The sequence below is a fragment of the Barbus barbus genome, assembly GCF_936440315.1.
Source record: "Barbus barbus genome assembly, chromosome: 49".
NCBI lineage: Eukaryota > Metazoa > Chordata > Actinopteri > Cypriniformes > Cyprinidae > Barbus > Barbus barbus.
In genome coordinates, this window is record NC_136727.1 from 8838762 (window position 1) to 8852977 (window position 14216).

The 14216-nt window shown below is 31.8% G+C and overlaps 1 protein-coding gene across 1 annotated transcript in view; it reads left to right on the forward strand.

Moving 5' to 3' along the window:
- Positions 1-11795, forward strand: part of LOC306867263 (glypican-5-like) — a gene marked incomplete at both ends in the record, with an annotated part of 31200 nt that extends 19405 nt beyond the window's left edge. The window contains 2 exons of the mRNA XM_079412866.1: positions 6913-7051; positions 11770-11795. Coding sequence (XP_079268992.1) covers positions 6913-7051; positions 11770-11795 — 165 coding nt within the window. The remainder of the gene's footprint in view (positions 1-6912; positions 7052-11769) is intronic.
- Positions 11796-14216: the final 2421 nt, after the last annotated feature.

Consider the following 14216-nt stretch of genomic DNA (forward strand, 5'->3'; position numbering starts at 1 on the left):
ACCTTCTTGGCATGATGACAAATTCTGTCGCTACTGCAGCTGCGTTTGGGAGGGTACAGAGAGCAGCTCAGTTGGCCCTCTGGAAGCCATTTTGTTACGTCTTTCATTGCTCCATTAAAACCAGACGTTTTGGTTCCACATTATGTCCAAACCCAGCCCTGGCCACATTGCTTTGCTGTGAGGACTTGCGTCACTGACAGGCAAGAAAGCTGGGAAAGTACAGTAGATTTGTGTCAGGGGTTGAGGAGAAGGTCACTTTGAACTGCTTGTGAAATTATACCATTATTCCCTTAGGTCTTCAAGACCTTGGTGAGGTCTTGTGAGGTTTTTTGCTCTCACAATGACCTCTGGGAGTTTTTAGTGGCTGACTGGTATTTTATTAACCTATCCTGCGTAAAAACCGACAGGTAAAATACGTCATTGGTGTACAACTAATAGTAATACATAACCTTGATGCTCTTGCAAGGGGGGATGGGTTGGGAAATTAACTATAAACATACAAGCATACTATTCTTGCTACAGACCGTAATGTTTGAAGTGGATGTTATAACAAATGTCAGTAGGCCGTTTTTTTTTTATAAACGTTTCATTAAGAACTTACTTTCACGCCGTGCAAACGCAAGCAGAAAAAGGGCGGAGATACAAAAGGCCTATATGGCAGTAAAAGTATTATACTAGCATGCTGTTTTGAATTCAGTATATGAATTCAGACACTTTTAAGTACGCAAGCTTGATTTTGGTCTAGTTTTTGTTTGTTCATAATGCAATTTCCGCATACAGTAATACCTATAGCTGGTATTAGCATAAACTGTTTTCTGTTTTGTTTTTCAGGCTAATTGTTGTCATGCTGGAGAATCTTGCTTAGTCAGTTAGCTAAAATGCTAATGTTTTTAGCAACTTTCCTGAATCCAGTTTCATGCAAAGACTTTTGAACCCTATCACTGTACACTGTACACTGCAAACAATTACTTAAGTTTTTATTTTAAGCCATTGTTTTGTCTTATTTTCAAGTAAAAACATATGAAAATCTTTAAAACAAGATACATTTATTTTAAAAGTAACACTGCATAAGATTTAAAGACTTCATAGGTCGTGTCTTCAATTATGTGTATATTTTCTTTCTAAAAAAAAGAAAAAGAATCTGCCAGTGAAGTAAGACAAAACACACTTGTATTAAAGATTCATTATATGAAAAAAAGTCTTAATATTTTATGCAGCATTGCCTCTCGAGTAAATTAATCTTGTTTTAAGGATCTTTACATATTTTAACTGGAATATTATACAAACATACTCCTTAAGAGTAGGATTTTTGCAGTGTACATCATGTTGTTACCAATTACGGGTCCTTTTCAGAAGTCTTTTATATGTGGCCCATATAAAGTGTCTTGCAAAGCTAGGACACGTGTTACACACTGAATAGTACAGAAAGTGTGACAGGATATCATGACAACCTGGCATCTTAAGTGTCACTTTACACCTTCAGAGCTGAGTGAGATCTTCAATCTGATGACCTCCAGCACTTTTCAAGTAAAAACCAAAGCCTTAGTCCCAGTCCGTCTCTAATCAAGGCTTATTGAGAAATTAATATTGCAATGCCGTGTCCCAAGAGTGAGTCATCTTGTGCTACGGGGAAGATTAATGCATCTCATGGTTGAGCTTACATCAAAGGTCGTCATTATTTTTTTCTCTGAATCTTCTGTGCATCCTTTAGCTTTGAGCGGACAGTATGATGTAATACTCTTTTGCATAAAGCGAAGTAATTTATGATGCCTCCCCACGAAAATGGCGAATGAAGAAAACCCCAGGCTTGACTTACGTAGCTCTATAAGCCGAGAAGTGTCAGGAAGGGATGCTAATGAGTATGAATGCTTTCATAACCCGCTATCTAATGTAAATATACAACAACACACCAACACATATAACACATGCAAGTGGATGTGTGCATCATATTTCAATGCAATCTGAAGACATCCAAGTCCATGTTGTTCAGTAATTGTTCTGGGGTGCGTTTCCCAAAAGCATCGTTAGCTAACTATGGTGGTAAGTTCCATTGAACTCTATTGGTAACGACAGAACTTGCGAACATAGTTGCTTTTGGGAAATACACCCTAGGATTGTTCACATGTAGATTTTCGAAGAATCTTTTTCAATATGTCAAGTGCCAAAATAGTCTAAAACTGCTACGAAAGCACTATAATAGTAGTCGACATGTCTTGTGTGCTATATTTTGAAACTTCTGAAATCATATGATACATTTTGCAAGGAAATTCACTTAAATCTTCCCTTTCACTGTAGCTCTTAATTCCAATTCTCCATTGTGCGTGTTTTGACCTAGCTTGTTGCATTTGCTTACGAAACCAACATCAAAATCAATGGCGTTTGGCGTCAGTGATGTAAAACCGTAAATACATACTGTAAAAGGTGCCGTTTGTTATGATCTTAGAAGGAATACGAAATGTTAGCATTTATGGAATTCTTTTCTGAAATTTAAGAATTTTTATAAAAAAATATAAAAAATCCAATTAAAAATAAACAGCATACAAATTTTGAATAATGCAAGAGTGCGTAAATAAAAGCAGAATTTATACTTTTGGATTTTTATTATATTTATTTATTTATTTTTTGTTCATTTTAATTTCTGTACAATAGTTAGTTTGGTATATGTAAATAAGCGATTCGTATGTTTGATCTGACTCTAACAAAAACGTTATCAAAAAAACTGTGGAAAAGTAAAAAACCTTTATTCACAAAAGTGAATTTTTGTGTGTTAACTGGCATATACGTACATTAGAAACAACATAAGGGTGAGTAAATAATATCATTGTTTTTAAATAAAACTAAACATATTAAAAATTGTTGCTATAAATTAAAGTAAAGCTAAAATTAAATTAAATATAAATGTAGAACAAATATAAATATTGCAGAAAAAGCTGAAAAACCTAAATGTACTTTTTACAGTTTGTTGAAGTACTAAAATTACTAAAATTGAAATATGAAATAAAGCTAAATAAGCAAAAACAAAACAAAAATTAATCAAAATGACTAATGCACATATCAAAATTACTAAAATAAAAACATTTAAATGAAACCGAGGTAGCACTTTAGTATAGCGACCAATTCTCACTATTAACTAGTTGCTTATTAGCGTGTATATTATTAAGATATTGGCTGTTTATTAATTAACTATTAATAAGCAGAAAATTAGAAGTTCGTTGAGGCAAAAGTTGTAGTTAATGGTTTGTTAATAGCAAGAATTGAACCTTAAAATAAAGCGTGACTGAAATGGAAAATATAAAAAGCTAATTAAAAAAATAGCTAAATACTATAATTGTATGTAAATAATACTAAAATAACACTGAATGATAGTATGATTTTAATTTTCACTTAAAGAGGCAGCAGCTGTAATTCCTTTGCAATATTGTTTGGATGTGTCATGTATGTGGATAAGTTATTGGTCTGTTCTTCTGCCCCCTGCCAAACGTGCCTCGGTATCACTTTCCTTTGACCATTAGAGGTGTATCTCAGTCCAATTGATGAGCCTGTTGTCAAGGAGACGCAGTTTGGCAACAAAGACCCCCAACGCGTCCTATCGATCTATTTACATGAATGGGGTCTTAAAACTGCCATGGATATAAGGGAATTTGTTTCCCAAATGACTCAGAAAAGCCTGCTGCAGAAAAGCTATCTTTTTGGAGATATAATGAAGACTGACCATGGAGAGCTCTGAATATTAATGTACATGCTGATTCAGATGCGACGTTTGATCTATCGCTTAAAGATTTTAGTATGCGCCCTATTCTGCACTGCAGTTGATTGCATAAGAAGTGGATGTTCTCTGGAGTGTAGAGAAATTTGATAAGAAATCATGATATCAACTTTGGGAAATGTCACATTTTATTCTTTTTCATATTCTAGAATCATAAAACAGGTTTGTTTTAGCCAATCAGAAACGCTTTGTGCCTGTCAATCATTTTAGTTTGCTGAGAGGGCTTTTAGGGGCGGGGCTTAGGGAAGGGGGTGGAGAAAATAGAAGGATCTTTTCACAATACAATCAATATCAGAGGAATAAACTGAAGGTATTTTCTCATTTCACTCAGTAAAATAGGTTTCAAATGCATTTTTTGTCAATTTTAACTTTTTTATCTTGGAAAAATTAAAGTGAAATAAAGACACAAACGTCTGAAAATTGCTGAGGTGTTTTAATAGAACCATGTCAGTTTAACACCGACAATATTGACTCATGACTCAGTGTGGAGGACGAGAGGGCTTTCTTTAATTTTTTCTTCTCTTATCACAAACAAAACTATTAAAAATTTAATTTGCAGCTAAATTGAATAATGAACCAGGCAGGGGAAAAAAGAAAGCACTAATAAGTATGTCGCTATTTTATCTACATAGAAGGGGGTGGGCGCACTGGAAGAGGACAGTCTGTTCTGTCTGTTGTTGCCATGGTGTTCGCCTGACGCGTGGCATAATTCATTATATGGCAGTTAATTAACAGTCCCCTGGGGGACGTTTTCCACAAAGTCACTGTGGAATTTAATTGCATTGCGTTCCTCTGTCAGAGAGAAACATAATACAAGGGAATTGAATTCAAAGAGTACTTCAATGAAATCTAGCAATATTTTTCATTGTTCAGCTTTTTCTTACATGTAAATCTGTGTTTTTTTGCACAATATAATCATTGCTCTAGATTTAGGTCTAGTTGAAATGATTATATATTCTATTATTATTATTATTATTATTCAATAAATTATTAATTATTTAAATAATAATATTCAGTTTTAGGAATTATTAAATATAGGTTTTTTTTTATGTTTACAAATAATTGTTTTGTATTGGTGTGTGTATATGTATAATATTATGACATTTTGCATATATTTATATATACATATGCAAAATGTCATATATATATATATATATATATATATATATATATGTCGTAATAAATATATGAAGAGTTCATTTGTAAAAACAGATAACTCGTTTTTAACAATTCTCAAAAATCATGTGTTTTCATTGTGCTTCATTGTTTCATTGTGCATTGCAGTTGGGTTGTTTTAACTAGGTTAAAAAATAACTTTAAAAAAACCAGCTAACACAATAAAACGCAATAACATGATTTTTGAAAATGTGTAAAAATGGAGATATATGTTTTTGCAAATAAACTCAATGTACAGAGAGTCAAACCAAAAATTATTCAGACACCAGATAGAATATTTGATATCTTTTTGATATCACTATAGTTCATTTATGTAAGTGAGGATAGCAAAATAGAGTAAACTGTGTCATATTATACCCAAAAATTCTTCAAACAGGGGAGAACCAGTAAAATTGATGATAAATTTGGAACCAAAAATTAATCAGACACTTTGACCTGAAAATGTTTTGCTGAAGTGTTTTCTTTTATTGCTAATGCGAACTTTTTACACCACAGACTGAACACAATTAAGCATTGCTTGGTAATTGGTCGACCTAAAGTGGTATTATCTAATTGTATACTTAAATTTAACAGCTGACAGCAATTCAATCTAATTCATTACATACCTTTCTATCAAAGTTATCTGACATTATCAAGATTAATTTGGTTTGACACAGTTTAACATTGAGTTCTTGTCCTATTTTATTGCCATTTTCTAAACTATAGCGATAATGTGAGAAATGTTAAAGGTGTTTTTAAAATTTAAATGTAATAATTACATAAATTTAGTATCTTGACTTATCTTATTATCAAAAAAAAAAAAAACATGCTGTTCATTATAATGTTACAGTGCCTGTTATGATTTATTTAAATTTCTAGTGTTGTATTTTTAATTTTTCAATAAAAAATAGTAGAGAATTATCATCAATTCAATTAAAATAGTTTGCGTATCAGCAAGAAGTTTTTTTGTTTGTTTTTTGGTCTTTCTGTTTTTTTGTCTCGTCACATGTGGTTGCCACACCCACAGTGAAATCTCATTGGTCCAAAAGCTTGCTCCACGGAATATTAATCATTAGTTATGTTCTGATTGGCTGTGAGTGTGCTTCAACTTCCATAAAGCTGTTTTGCACTTCTCTGTGTTTAAAAAAAAAAAAGAGTGAGTCAGAATGTGAAATCAGAAACAATGGGGGAGCCAGAAACTAACTCAGTTAAGATGTTATGAATTATGCACTACTGCGATTCCCTGAGCTGTTTTTCTAAACCGTTCTGAAATGCCCCGCAACTGCGCGTTTAATATTCTCTCGCTGTGAAAATGGAATTTGCACTTGAGTGGATCCATGTTTAGAGCACTGGAATGCTGCTGTTATGAGCCTTGACTTCTTGCCTGGAAGCCTTTGTTGGAACACATGGGGCTATTTGGATGTGATGGGTGATCTCCACTCACTTACTCACTACTTACTTCACAGTCATTTCAGTAAAATTCCACCATTACAGCTTGTGAATTTGAGAACAAGTTGTAGTTATTATGCTGCAACAACTGTAGCTTGTATCAGGTTGGTCATTAACAAAAATAAAAAAGTTTTGAATAGTGTTAATGCTTTATAATAATTTCTGATTATAGTAATTATAAGCATTAAAAAAAAAAAACGCAGTTAACGACTATTATAAGACAGACAGATAGACAGATAGATGGATAGAATAAAGAAAGAAGGACGGACGGTGGGATGATAGATAGATAGACAGACAGACACAGATATAGATAGATAGATGGATGGATGAATGGATGGACAGACAGACAAACAGATATAGTTTTATTAAATGTACTATAAACATTTTAGATTTGCAATTATTTAATATAATTTTTTATAGTTTTTTTCCTAATTTATTTATTTTATTTTATTCTTATTCAGGGTATCATATAATTAAACTTGTTGCGATGGAATCTCACAAGAATCTGTGTCTGCTGTCCTGTGATTGATGTTTTGTTACAGGAGATGTGGCGAGAGATGGGTTTGGGAACAGATGGTTATGAGGACGTTGAGCCCAGCAGCGGCGACGCAGCAGAAGGCAGCAGCGAGTGCGACGATGAAGACGGCTGTCAAGGATCTGGCCGCAGTGAAGATGAGACAGGTGAGTTCATTCGTCCCCTGCACCGTGGCTCAAAGACAACTGTCTCCCTGTGTTTATTTCATCCAGAGCTCCCAGGAGAGACGTCAGTCCCATGTTGCTTAGAAACCCAGGGCCATTTACTGTCTCGTGTTTGTTTTAGGAGCTCAGTCGCTTCTCGTTATTTACACTGCTGATCACAACATATGATATTGTCCCCTTCAGATGGTCTGTTCCAGCTCTTGTGTGCCCAGATATCCAATTCCTTATTTAAATCAGTAAATGTAACTTGCAATAACTATAATAATAATAATTCTCAAAGGACAGTATTAATTTATTTGCAAATGTAATTAGTTTAAAGTGTAAATTAAAGCCAAATTTAAATGAGGTAAAAAAAAAAGAAATCCCAATAAGGTAAGAAAATAAACTTTAAACTTTTTTTTCTGGTTTTAAGCATAAATCAAAATGAAAATTGAATGATGTTTATGTTAATAACAAACAAACAAACAAAAAAATTTCCCAGTGTGGTATTAAATATTAAGTAGTTTGAAATTTGCATAAGATTCATGGTAAATAACAATTCCCCAACGTGTAAATGCCCACATTTTTTCTTGTTTTTAATCATTTTAAAGCAAAATTGAATGTGGTTTATCTTAAAAACAAACAATAACAGTTTCCTAGTATGGGAAACATAAATCAAAGCTAAATTGAATGAGGTGTATGAAAAAGAAAGAAGCAAACAAGCAATCAAACAAACAAAAACCTCTTTTAAGTATTAAACTAAACAAAACTCAAGTTTATATCAAAAGGGTTGCCAAGTAAAAACCTTCAAGCAAACAAACAAACAAAAACCTATTTCTCAGTGTGTTAAGAAAAATAACATTTTTAAGCAATCAAAAACAAAACTGAATGAAATATGTTAACAAACAAACAAACAAACACACAATTTACCAGTGTGGTAAGAAAAAGAAAGTTATTCTTCTGTTGTTTTAAGCATAAATCAAAGCAAAATTGTATGAGGTTTATGTCAGAAACAAAGAAAGAGAGAAATAGAAAGAGAAAATGAAAAGAAAGAGAAAGAGAAAATGAAAAGAAAGAGAAAGAAAATGAAAAGAGAAAGAAAGACGGACGGATGAGAGAAAGAAAAAGAAAGAGAACAAAGGAACTTTTAATCAAAACTAAACAAAAGTGAATAAGTTTATATAAAAAAGGTTTCCCAGTAAAAACCTTCAAAATTCTAAATATATTCTCTGAAACCCAGTGTTGTCTTACAAAATTTACTTCCACACAAAGTAAAACATAGAGGTTGTTTTCTGTAGTTTACTTTATTATCGTTATCGTTTGATATTAAATTTTATCATTGAAACCATGCTTTATAACAAGAATGCTGAAGATAGATCTGCTTTGGTATTCTTCGTAGATCTGTGCTCTGCTCCACTAGCATGCTGGATGCACTCAGGGACTGGACTAAATAATGGATTTCACCTTATAATAGATGAAAAGAATTGTGTGTAGAGAGTTATTGCACCATTTTTCAAGGAGCGTCCGCTGTTCTTTTAGTCTGTTGCTCAGGAGTCCGGCCTCGCCGCTGCTTCTATAAGGTCATGCATCTTTGTCCATTGCTCTCGGATACATTTCCAAATAGCATCCCTGCTTTAAAATTTCTAGCTTTGTGCTGATTCAGTTGGCTGCGGCTGTACTTTTGTGACATTATTCTGTAAAATCATTTCCAGCCCTTGATTAAATGTATTTCTTCAACTATGGGCACTTCTGGCTTCTGAAATACACACACATACACACACACACACACCTTTAAATATGTATTTGTTTATTTATTTATACTTTTACCATATATATATATATATATATATATATATATATATATAAAATCCACATCTCAAATTATATATTGTGTTACATATTTTTAAATGAAATGTACACAAATAAATAAACATTTTCACACTTTTATTAGCATTATTTGAAAAAAATTAACAAAACAAATTTTTTTAATTTTTTTTATTTTATTAAATTGATGCATTTATTTTAATTTACTGTTCTTATGATATTTGTATTAAGTGCATTGATTTGTTTTTATTTTAAATTATTTATTTTAATTAGACTTTTTTTATATAATTTAGCGGTAACACTTTACAATAAGGTTCATTATTTAACATTAGTTAACTACATTTGTTAACATGAACTAATAATGAACAATACTTCTACAGCATTTATTAAACTTAATGTTAATTTCAGCATTGTGTTTCAGCATCACAAGCTGTGTTTGTTTACATTAGTTAATGCACTGTGAACTGACATGAACGGACATTTTTCATTAACTAACATTAAGAAATATTAATAAATAGTGTAATAAATGTACTGTTCATTGTTTGTTCATGTTAGTTTATACATTAACTCATGTTAACAAATGACAGTTTGTTTTTAGTTTAAGTATATATATAAATAAATTATTTTTTTTAAATAAATGTTGTATTTGAAATAGAAAAAAACAAAATAAAACACTAAGAATTAAATTATAAAAATGTAAAATTAAAATATTATAAGTATACTTTTAAAATAGAAACAAAATATGTATTTTACATTTGTATTATTTAATTTTTATTAAGTTCTTTAATTTTGCATTGGTGTCTTTTTAATATGTAACCCTGTCTTAGAATAAAGGCTTTTTACTTCGCTTACTATGTGCGTGCCTGGATGTAGAATTATTATTATTATTATTATTATTATTATATATTTTTTTTCATATTTTTCAATGGGATTTCATTTTTATTTAAAAAGTATATTTATGATAAAATTTTAGTAAATGTTTTATTTAGAAAGTTTTTCTATTTTAAAATGTATTTACAAATTTGATTTTAATATCATTTTTAAAAATGTACCCATTTTTATAATTTAATTCATTATTAGCATTTCATAAACTCAACTCCTCATGAACCTCAGGATTAAACCCCAATTTGGGAAACTCTAGCTTGGTTTACCATATAGTTTAAAAGTGCAATACAGTATATTTTCTGATTGATTTCCATAGTTTAAATTGTAAATCCATAAAGTCTAATTTGAGTAAACCCACATTTTTTTAATAATAAAAATCAGCCCTTGCGACATAAAAAGTGCGTTTGAAGAGTTGAAGAAACACCAAACAAAGAATGATTCTGACCCAACCCCAATTCCCTTGAATGTCTTTGCATTTCATACTTCATACATCAATTGTCTTTCCCCCATCACCAATGATGACAATTTTTCAACAAGACCTTCTGAAGATGAATTACAGATGATAACAAATTGACAAAAGTTAAGGTTACCTCTTCACAATTTTGAATCTGTTTTTCTTTTCCCAATGCCAAATGCCCACCAAAATGAACTCCTGCCTCTGCCTTTATAAATCCCTCAATTCCCTTGAGTTGATGAAAAACTGGATTGCTGAATGACTGCACGTCTCATCCGGGGTCACAGAGGTATAGTTTCCCCTACAGCGACCACAGAGCTGGTCACAATCAATCAATTATTCATTTGGCAGGAAACGGTTCATTAACGGAGACCAGAGTGCTATGATACCCAGCGTCTTTGTCTTCATGCTCCATGTCTCTGTCCAATGATGCTGAGATAAGCACACCGACACAAGACGTGCAGTTCGCATTGTTTGTTTTCGTCAAGTGAACGTCGACGTAATTGACCGTGACTGCGACACACAAAAATAAGCATTGCTGCAGTTTCACCTCGGTCTCAGATGGATGGAGACCAAAGCCGAGGTCTGTTTTGGGCTATGTTTCCGAACGTGGGATGGGAATGTTCTTGTGAGATCCATAAAATTCCTCATTGATCGTTTCCTGCAGAACCCCAGAGATTCAGATCTGAGACGTTTGCAGTCAATAATGCTAATAGAGTTTGGTGAGGATGGAAACTGTCGTGTTTAAACTCAAGGCCTGTTTTCTTGAGCCACATCCCTTGTTACACTCGAAAGTATTTTATTTGGAGTTAAGGTGGGCATTGTATTTGAATCCATGATGCTTCAAATTTGAGGCACACTTCAGTTTTGTTTATATTTGGGGCTCAGGAGAATGGAAATGGGACATGTTGCAGGCCAGACTCGAACCTCATGACCTTATGTCAGAAGCATGTGCTTAATAATTGTATAAGAAAAAGAGAGAAAGATCTAAAATCATTTAAAGCATAATATATTTTGAAATTGCATTTTCTATTATTGATTATTATTTATTATGATAATTGATGTATAATTAAAAAAATAGATTTATAATTAGATTTAATATACATTTTATATTTTAATCATTATGCATAATAATTTTTAAAAAAAATCTAGAAATTGTAATTCATATATAATATATTTTATATAATATATCATTTCACTATATTATATTTCACTCATTATATTTTAATTGTATTTTTTTATAAGTGCCTTTTTTTCTTTTTTATTTGTAGTGTCTGACATGAATTCTACTATTTTATTATTTGTGCGTTATTAATAATTTTAATAATAAAGATTTTTGATTATCATTATATATATATATAGAGAGAGAGAGAGAGAGAGAGAGAGAGAATTTTTATTTATTTTTTTTAATACATAATATTTATAAAAAATAGCAAATGATGTTTAAAATGGTTTTAGATGGAGTACAGCAAGTCATGCCATAGGACACACATATGGTAGTGGGCAGTGGCTTCAAGTTGATCTGTTTTCTTGTTGATTTCTCCCTCTTTTGTTCCAGTTTTGTCCTTTTTCGTCCGTCAGTAGACCTCTGACTCTGCAGTGTGTGGGGGATGTGGTATTTAAAATGTAACTCTATCCAGTTGTTTATGGAACCAGAGTCTGATAAGCACTTGCTGAGGCAGCAACCTCCAGTCAAATGGAATGAAATCTTGTCAGACCAGTGTGTGTGTGTGTGTGTGTGTTTACTGTTTGTGTCACCACATCTGCAGCGTGTGCTTACAGTTTGGACTACCTGATAGAAAACAAAGGCCAGAAACAACAGATCTGTCTGTCTGTCTGTCTGTCCGTCCGTCTGTCTGTCTGTCTGTCCGTCCGTCCGTCCATCTGTCCTATCTTTTCATCTATCTGTACATACAGAATTACCAAATTTCATTCATTCATTCACAAAGTTATTTCTATTATATATTATAATCAATTTTAAATAATTTATGTATATAAAATACAAATCAAATATTTAAATAATATTACATATAATGTAGAATCGGCATAAGTAAAATTATTCATGGTGTCAAATTTGTTTATTTGATAATATTATAAAACAAAACATGTTTTTGTCATTTTATTTCTTTATAAGTATTATTTTAATAATATATTATAGAAATAATAACTATAATATTTAAATGAGATTATATTATAATATGAGATTAATTATAATGTATAATGCAGAATCAGTGTTGGAAGTATACACACACACACACGTATATGTATGTATGTATGTGTGTGTGTGTATATATTATATATATATATATATTATATATATACACGTGTGTGTGTGTGTCACTACTTATTTTTTTATTTTTATATGAAAAATGTATATTTACGTATACAGTATACATGAATAAATGCTATATTTTTATTTTATATGTAATAATGATATTAATTATTTAATGTTTCATATATATTTTTATATTTTGTAAGTAATTTATATATATAGCATATATGGTGATAGGAGAGGAGAGGGAGGAACAGGATTGGGAATAGAACCGTTGCCACCCACAAGGCAATGACTCTGATTTATTTAGAATTTCTAATCCATTTACAGTAATATAGCATTGTGTGTGTAATATTCTAATGCATAGATCACATTACTACTTTGCCAATCCCAGATCACAGGTGTAGGGTTGGAATCTTAGGACGGTAAGCGAAAGGTTGTAGGCTTGATCCTTGCCACGAGGATCCATGAAATGTCACCATCGCGCCCTTGAGCACAAGCCCTGGTTTCTCCAGTCGGACCATCCTTATGATAAGAGTACTGTACGTTGCTTAAAAGGCCGAGTCATGCGGCAATAAAAGAGTCAAAGCCAAAATGAAGGTCTGGGATTGTGCTGGCCACCCGACCGTCCTCCAATCTCTCCAGCTTTCCTTTGATTAATTAAGTGACATCTACACCCTCGCTATTGAATGGCTGTTGTTTATAGTGAGCGAAGGCTCATTACTCAATCTGCCAACTCAAGAACTCCGTGAAGAAGATCACTCCAGCTTAATATATCAATTAATGCTGTTAATGTGCAAGGATGAATTACAAAAGTGGGTGTGTATTAGCTTTCTGCAGCAGTTTGGGTTGCTGTTGCGCTCAAGCGGGTGTGTGTTGGGGCTGCTGCCGCACGTGTCCCTTGGGAACCGTGGCTTGGGTAATGAAGGACTCATTACTGATTCAAGAAGAACTGCGAGAGATACCTTTACACCCCCAACCTCAAACCTCTAGTGAAGGTCAAACAATACCAGAGGGTGGGTGTGTGTATGTGACCCGAATTTGTCTTTTATGCAAATGATCTTCACTTTTAGCAAGACAGTATGTGATTTCCCGCATTTTAATTCGGTAATATGAGTTTAACAAATGCTGGTAATTGATTGGTAATTGATTAGGTTGCCAAAAGTCAATGAAAAATGTCAGAATCGACATACAAGGGATTCATGATCCCAAGCCATTGTATTTATTTAAATTCTGTTTTTAATATTCAATATTTGAGTCATCATTTTATATTACTTCTGTAATATTTTATTTATAATATATATATATATATATATATATATATATATATATATATATTATTTTATTTGTTATATATATATATATATATATATATATATATATATATATATATATATATATATATATATATATATATATATATTTAAATTTTGAACTATTTTATTTATTATTCCTATATGAAAAATATGAAATATAAGAAAAATAAAGACATTTTTATATTTCTATATATATATATATATATATATATATAAGTGTGCAAGTACAATATTTTTAATGTGCAAAAGAAAGATGGAGCATGTGGAGCAGGTTATTGCATTACAAACTTTTTTTATTGTTATAATTAAAAAATAATTTGCACGGTTAAGTAATTCACAAGAAACTGGAAGTTGATTATAGTTTCATACTGAGTAGAAAGATTGATCATTTTTGCCAGTGTAAATGTAAACATCTAC